The sequence below is a fragment of the Salmo salar genome, chromosome ssa02 (assembly GCF_905237065.1).
Source record: "Salmo salar chromosome ssa02, Ssal_v3.1, whole genome shotgun sequence".
Taxonomy (NCBI): Eukaryota; Metazoa; Chordata; class Actinopteri; order Salmoniformes; family Salmonidae; genus Salmo; species Salmo salar.
The window spans coordinates 6,978,354-6,985,815 of NC_059443.1; the positions used below are offsets into that span (position 1 = coordinate 6,978,354).

The following is a 7,462-nucleotide window of genomic DNA, read 5'->3' on the forward strand; positions in this document are numbered from 1 at the left end:
CAGACCAGAATATATTAGTGGGGTCAGACCAGACTATATTAGTGGGGTCAGACCAGGCCAGCCGATATGAGTGGAGTCAAGGTGCATTGATGATTTCCTCAAGGATTTCCTTTTAATCACTTACTAGGTATTCATAGAGGCAACAATGGCGCTAAAACAAAGTTAGGAGACTGTGTCTCAACCAACCCTAATCTCGTCAACCCAGAACCAAAATCTTGCATCTGTCCATGAGAGATTACAACCAGTCAGCCAGTCATCAGCCAGTCAGCAGACAGTAAGTCTCAGCTATATTACTGTTAGCTACCACTTTTCTCATATATAAAATATATAGTACATGCAGATGTAGGATCTTAATTTGAGCCAGTTTGTTACAGCAGGAAAATAATCCTGCAGCAACAGGAAATGTGAATTATTATGTGGATTATAATTAATGGACATTTTTGTAGGTGTTGATACCTTTTTTGTAGGGCAAATCAAGTCTGAAATTTCAATGTGGAAATTACACACTTTAGAAGTCTTTAAAACTCAAATACACTATAAGTTTGCATTTCCTGCTGTGTAGGACAATGGTCAGCAACAGAAGAGTGATCAAATGAAGATCCTACATCTGTATGCTTCTCCTTCATTCACCTAAAACCAAGAAAGAAACTCAGTTGAAAGTGATAAATGATTTGAGTTGATTTGAAGTGATGTGGGAAGTGGACAACATACTCTAAGCCCCACAACAGTTTATAGGTAAGTAAGACTTTACCTATTGCCTTCATATATTCATCAAAATTCTCACTGGAAGTCATCTTCCAAGTTCCAATGAATGCCTCGACCATGTTGTAAATTTGAGCTAATCGCTACACAAACCAAGTTAACTGACAAACGCACACAGCTTCGACTAAACAATAATTACATCTGGGCCCGTTGTCATATTTGAAGCCTCCCCTAGCACGTGCTTACCCATGCAAGCCAATCAAGTGCTATATCTGGTGCTTCCATGGAAACAGAGAGGATGAGCGGCGGGGAATAAATTATTTTCGGGCAGGGGCCCAGACTGCACTGTCTTTGGCAGGGGTCTTCAGCCTTTTCTTACCCAGGGACCCCTTGCCAGGCAAACCGGAGACCAAGGAACCCCAATCACATGTTAGCAAAAATCTATTTTAAAACATCACGTACTGTATCTTGTCTTATCATCAAGTGAATGATCATGTCAAGAAGTAATCAACATTTTCAAATGAATAGATTTGGTAGATAATGAAAAACTATTTTGACCTCAACACATTATAGCCTAATTGGAAGAGAACATGTAAACCCTAACATAGCCAATTAGCTAGAAAGGTAACTCCAAAACATTTTCACTAAGAGCAGCTGTTTAGCTGGTTAAATAAAGATTAAAGACAACAAGAACATGTTGACAAAAATGAAGTCAAGAAAGCCTACCAGCAGCCAGCGGCCCTTGGAGCAATGGTAGCCTATTATAAATATTATTATAAATAATATATTCTCCTCTTTTCTACTGTGGGTATGTAATACACATTTTGTTTATTCCATTATTGCTAGCGATATTCATAAAAACATGAAATAAATACAAATATTTGTAACTTTTTTAATTTATTTTAATATATACACTACCATTCAAAAGTTTGGGGTCACTTAGAAAGTGGGAGGCCCGGGTGCACAACTGAGAAGTGGACAAGTACATTAGAGTGTCTAGTTTGAGAAACGGACACCTCACAAGTCCTCAACTGGCAGCTTCATTAAATAGTACCCGCAAAACACCAGTCTCAACGTCAACAGTGAAGAGGCGACTCTGGGATGCTGGCCTTCTAGGCAGAGTTGCAAAGAAAAGCACCATTGTACGAGATCTTCAGTTTCTTGGCAATTTCCCGCATGGAATAGCCTTCATTTCTTAGAACAAGATACATTTACATTTTACATTTACATCATTTAGCAGACGCTCTTATCCAGAGCGACTTAACAAGTTTCAGAAGACAGGTGTTTGTTTAAACAGCGAGTAGCAGCAGTGCACAAAAAGGGAGGGGGGGTCAGTGTAAATTGTCCGGTGGCGGGCGATTTTATTAATTGTTCAGCAGTCTTATGGCTTGGAGGTGGAAGCTGTTGAGGAGCCTTTTGGTCCTAGACTTGGCGCTCCGGTATCATGCAAGACTACAAATCCCTGCAAGCTCCTGCACGTCATCTCTAGCTGACATCTTTGCTAACAGGTATTGTGTCAATTTAAAAAGTGTAAAAGACAGTTCACAGAATTGTCAATTTAAGTACAATTTTCCAATTAATTCATTTATTCATTACTACATTTAGCTAACAATATATAGCTAATCCAGAGATTCTTACCTTTGCTTCGTTTCGGCAGTCTCGTCCAGATCATCATGGCATGTGTAGTTTATGATAGACACATTAGCCGCTAGTTAGCATTTCATTTTTTGGGTGGTAAATACAGGCACATTTATTGATAAAAGTCACCTTGTCCAATAGAGATTTACACGGTTATCAAAACGTCACGCCAGGGTAAGCCTACACGAAACACAGCTCTTATTTTAAGTGTTTCTAAAATCCCCTATGGGAAAAATGAATGGTGGGGAAATTATTGGAACCATTTCCTTGATTGACCGCTAGTTTTTATGGGTATTAGGATTCATACTGGGGTGCTCTATCTCCACCCTGCAAATTCTATTAAATTCTGTTACTTTCTGTTCTATTTTGTTTTGTTCTGTTCTATTCTGTTTTGTTCTATTGTGTTCTATTCTGTTGTATTCCGTTCTATTCTTTTCTATTCTATTGTAATGCAGTGAGGTCCATTGAGCCAGCAGATGGAGCCAGTGAACACCATATTGAACGACATTCCACGTCTTTATTTATTTTTCACAGAAAAACTCCATATTTTCATCCAACAAAGTTTGTGTGACTGAGTAACAGATTGTAAAGAACAGGGAGGGAAGAAAATTCTTGATGTACCTGCATGGTTACTGTTATTAGCATGATTGTCCTTTATGTACGCTGAACAGTTCATGACTCCAGGTCAAATAAAATACATTTCAAAATAGCTTTTGAAGTTTTGTGATTGTATGTTTATAAATGGTAGAATATGGCTCTTTTTCATTTCCTGAAAAGTTTCAGTTTTGGAGATATTATGTTTTTCTTTCCGCTGGGACGCTATAAACCTTACACTAATGATTTGGCTGCAGCAAGTCTCCATCACTAGTTTTCTACTGCCACCCAATGGTCTCTAGTGGATAAATTGCATACTACCACAGCAGGAACTAAAGGGCACATTGAGTGATTGAGTCCCAAATGGCAACCTATTCCCTACTGTACACTACTTTTGACAAGAACCCCATAAGCCCTAGTCAAAAGTAATCTGCTGTTGTCTACAGGCTTCAGTATGTGTCATCCAGCTGTCATCTATACCTCAATCTTGGTCCCACTATAGTCTCCTGCCCAGACCAGACCATATTAGTGGGGTCAGACCAGAATATATTAGTGGGGTCAGACCAGACTATATTAGTGGGTTCAGACCAGACTATATTAGTGGGGTCAGGCCAGACTATATTAGTGGGGTCAGACCAGACTATATTAGTGGGGTAAGACCAGACTATATTAGTGGGGTCAGACCAGACTGTATTAGTGGGGTCAGACCAGACTGTATTAGTGGGTTCAGACCAGACTATATTAGTGGGGTCAGACCAGAATATATTAGTGGGGTCAGACCAGACTATATTAGTGGGGTCAGACCAGAATATATTAGTGGGGTCAGACCAGACTATATTAGTGGGGTCAGACCAGGCCAGCCGATATGAGTGGAGTCAAGGTGCATTGATGATTTCCTCAAGGATTTCCTTTTAATCACTTACTAGGTATTCATAGAGGCAACAATGGCGCTAAAACAAAGTTAGGAGACTGTGTCTCAACCAACCCTAATCTCGTCAACCCAGAACCAAAATCTTGCATCTGTCCATGAGAGATTACAACCAGTCAGCCAGTCAGTCAGCCAGTCAGCCAGACAGTAAGTCTCAGCTATATTACTGTTAGCTACCACTTTTCTCATATATAAAATATATAGTACATGCAGATGTAGGATCTTAATTTGAGCCAGTTTGTTACAGCAGGAAAATAATCCTGCAGCAACAGGAAATGTGAATTATTATGTGGATTATAATTAATGGACATTTTTGTAGGTGTTGATACCTTTTTTGTAGGGCAAATCAAGTCTGAAATTTCAATGTGGAAATTACACACTTTAGAAGTCTTTAAAACTCAAATACACTATAAGTTTGCATTTCCTGCTGTGTAGGACAATGGTCAGCAACAGAAGAGTGATCAAATGAAGATCCTACATCTGTATGCTTCTCCTTCATTCACCTAAAACCAAGAAAGAAACTCAGTGGAAAGTGATAAATGATTTGAGTTGATTTGAAGTGATGTGGGAAGTGGACAACATACTCTAAGCCCCACAACAGTTTATAGGTAAAACACATGGATCCTGAGCATTGATCAAAAAAATATGTTTCTTCTTACAAACTCAGTTTATTGGTACAAAAATATTACAAAACATTTTTTTTCAACTTTGCTTTCTATATAAAGCATGTTCGACAATCCCATATAGACATAACTAAAGTGTTAGCAGATCCAGTTCATGTGTAACTCTATTTATGCTATGTTGCGGATGTCTTTGTTCTCTTTCAAAGCTGCAGGAGTTATATTTTTACAATATTATATTTGACCTACAAATACCCCAAAATCCTTCTCTTAGTGCACTCTGATAATAAACTAAATGAAATCAGTTAGTGGTCATGAAACAATAGTCAGTCCTTTCCTACCTTGGAGGCCATACCTGGGCTCACAACAACATTTAACATTAATTACTCATAAAAACATATAGGATAGAACACTATGTTATCTATGTTCCTTTATACAGCAGTACTGACCAAGGGAGGTGGCATTAGCCTACCCCATCCCCCTCATTACCAGAGGGAAAAAACAGATGAGACAGCCAGGTACTCCTGCTGGGTTTGTGGAGTGTTGGCGGGAGGCAGATTGGCCGGAGGCAGGTTAGCGGGAGGTGGGGATTTTAGCTGTTGCATTCCGTCCTGATCACAAGAGTTCAGAAGGCCCCGATCTCTGTCCCCCAAGGCCTGTAAGGCTGATTTCTCAGGGCTGTGGAGGAGCCTGCTGAGTTGAGGGCTGCCGGGGACACTAGGGGAAAAGTACTGAAGGAGAAGGCAGACAGGGAGGAGAGGGAGGAGAGGAGGGGTGGTTGTTGGGAGAGCTTGGAGGCTGAGACTGGCAGGGCCAGCCCCAGGGGTAGATTGTCATTGGGGGGCACCCTGAGTGCCTCTGAGGGGGCCGTCACACTGAGTCTGGAGGTAACTGAGGTATCAGTAGAACAGGGGGATGACATGGAGGAGGAGATGGAGCAGGAGGAGGGTGGGCTGCTGGTACTGTGGGGGGCTAGTGTCTGTCCCTGGGGGAGTGGTAAGAGGAGGGGGTGTTGCAGGTGGGCGGAGGGAGTCCTCAAAGCGGAGCCCCAGGCTAGTTGTCCAGGGTGTCCAGTCAATCCAGTGTGGATGTCACTCTGAGAGGCGTAGTTGTTGAGGTGGGAGACCAGGCGTACGCGGAGTGGCTCAACACTGTTCCAGCCCTCCATGATGCTTAGGTAACGGGCCGTCTCTGACAGACACTCCCTGAAGCCCAGGCTGCGGTAGTCCTTGGCCAGGGCATGGGCTTCAAAATACACTACCAGGAGAGGGAGCCAGAGGGTCAGGAACAGGAACTACAAAACATAGGAGTATACAGAGCACTACAGAACTAGAGGAACAAAAGGACATGGAGACACTTGGTTCTTATTCTGTGTTGGAGCTTGGGGGATATGCCTAGTTCCCTACAAATATGCAGAAGTTTTTCTAGAAGTTTCCCTATCACAACATATTTTTTACAGGCTTTCATCATAAATCAAATCTTTGTATTGTTTTGGTATTGACTCACCTTGTCCGCTGGCAGCATGTATCATCTTCAAATGATCCACAGTAATCTGCAAAATTTCAGCTTTTTCCAATTTTGACGATCCCTATGACAAAATATTAGATTGTGTTACTTGTAAAATAACACAGTCCTAACCAAAGATGTAGAAAAGGCGGAAATTGACTACTGAGATTAATATAATCTGAATCCAATAGGTTTGTATGGTATATGCAATTGTACTGTAGCCTACCTGCTTCTCAAACGCACTTGGCACAAGTCTTCTGAGATCAGTCAGGCTGTTGTTGATTCGGTCACGTCGCCGTTTCTCAATAATCTGTGGATGAGCGCGAGGTATAATATGATGTTGGGGTCTCCGGCAGCATATCAAGGTGATGGTGAACCTCAATAATGGCAATATTTGGTGCGTAATTACGCAAGAGAAATGTAATACTCACTCCTCTGCGTCGTTTTCTGGCTTGAGTTTGAGTGGTTTTCGGGGGTGACATCAAGTCATGCGGAGAGTCAAGGTTTCTGAAATAATCAAAGTAATTTTCATTTAGTTTCAATAACATATTGGTGACGATAGGCTACTGTCACGCATAGCCTTTTTTTCAAGAGAGATACACTGTGTAGAGATGCGTGATTTAGATTAGCACACACAAAAAATACACATTAGGCCTATATCAGAATGACAAATAAATTGATTTTATAATAAAAAAAATGTTTCTTCCTATTCTTCATAACTGAATTTTCAACATACACATTTTCGTCACCACTGTCCTTCTCCACTTCTATATTGTCATCAAATTCGCTATCAGATGAACAGCTGTAATTGTGATTTCGTCTCATTTTGCTCCAGAATCCCAAATAGCAATATTCTGTATAGACTGTCCCTCAATGTGAACTCCGCAAATCCTGCGAAAGCGACGTGTCCGCGCAACTGTTTAAGGTCAAGCCTTGTTCTCAGGGTTTTATTTTCAGACCATGTAGCTTAAAATGAGAGGGGTGGGGAATAGGCGGGCTCTGAAAGTACTAAGCCTATTAAAATGAAGCTAACGTTTGAGTGACATGTTTTGTTGTTTTCGTTCAATGAGGGCGGGGCCTCTCTGGATGCCAGTATGGGCGACACAAATATAATCCGTAGACTCCAAATGTAGGCCTACCATTAGTTAAAGATGGACTAGGCAGAAATCGCTCAGCGATTTCCTGGTCAAATTCTAATAGTTTGCCTAATTTCAGTTTACGCAAACGACCAAATGTTTTATTTTATTTCATACATTTTTTTGTACCCTTATTTTACAATGTAAATTTACTGAGAACAGGTTCTCATTTACAGCAATGACCTGGAGAATAGTTACAGGGAGAGGAGGGAGGGATCAATGAGCCAATTGGAAACTTAAGAACGGGAAGCATAGCAATAGCGCACATAGAACTGATCTAACACTTAGACTTGCTTTCAACAAAAATGACATATCTATAACTCCATTTTCTATGTGAA

The 7,462-nt window shown here is 40.9% G+C and overlaps 1 protein-coding gene across 1 annotated transcript; it reads right to left on the reverse strand.

The window, feature by feature from the left end:
- Positions 1-4,510: 4,510 nt before the first annotated feature.
- LOC106596848 (hairy/enhancer-of-split related with YRPW motif protein 1) lies at positions 4,511-6,937 on the reverse strand. The gene is made up of 5 exons (XM_014188103.2): positions 6,725-6,937; positions 6,420-6,495; positions 6,215-6,298; positions 5,989-6,070; positions 4,511-5,739 (listed from the first exon to the last, which is right to left on the reverse strand). The coding sequence occupies exons 1-5, from the start codon at positions 6,811-6,813 to the stop codon at positions 5,108-5,110; spliced, it is 963 nt and encodes a 320-aa protein (XP_014043578.2). The 5' UTR covers positions 6,814-6,937; the 3' UTR covers positions 4,511-5,107.
- Between the last annotated feature and the right edge of the window lie 525 nt (positions 6,938-7,462).

Excerpts from the sequence above, each read along its gene's own strand:
- LOC106596848 (XM_014188103.2), bottom strand. The coding sequence starts at position 6,813 with ATGAGACGAAATCACAATTACAGCTGTTCATCTGATAGCGAATTTGAT. Across the intron at positions 6,496-6,724 it reads GACAGTGGTGACGAAAATGT|AAACCTTGACTCTCCGCATG; the intron begins GTATGTTGAAAA and ends TGATTATTTCAG. Across the intron at positions 5,740-5,988 it reads ACATGCTGCCAGCGGACAAG|TGTATTTTGAAGCCCATGCC; the intron begins GTGAGTCAATAC and ends CTCTCCTGGTAG.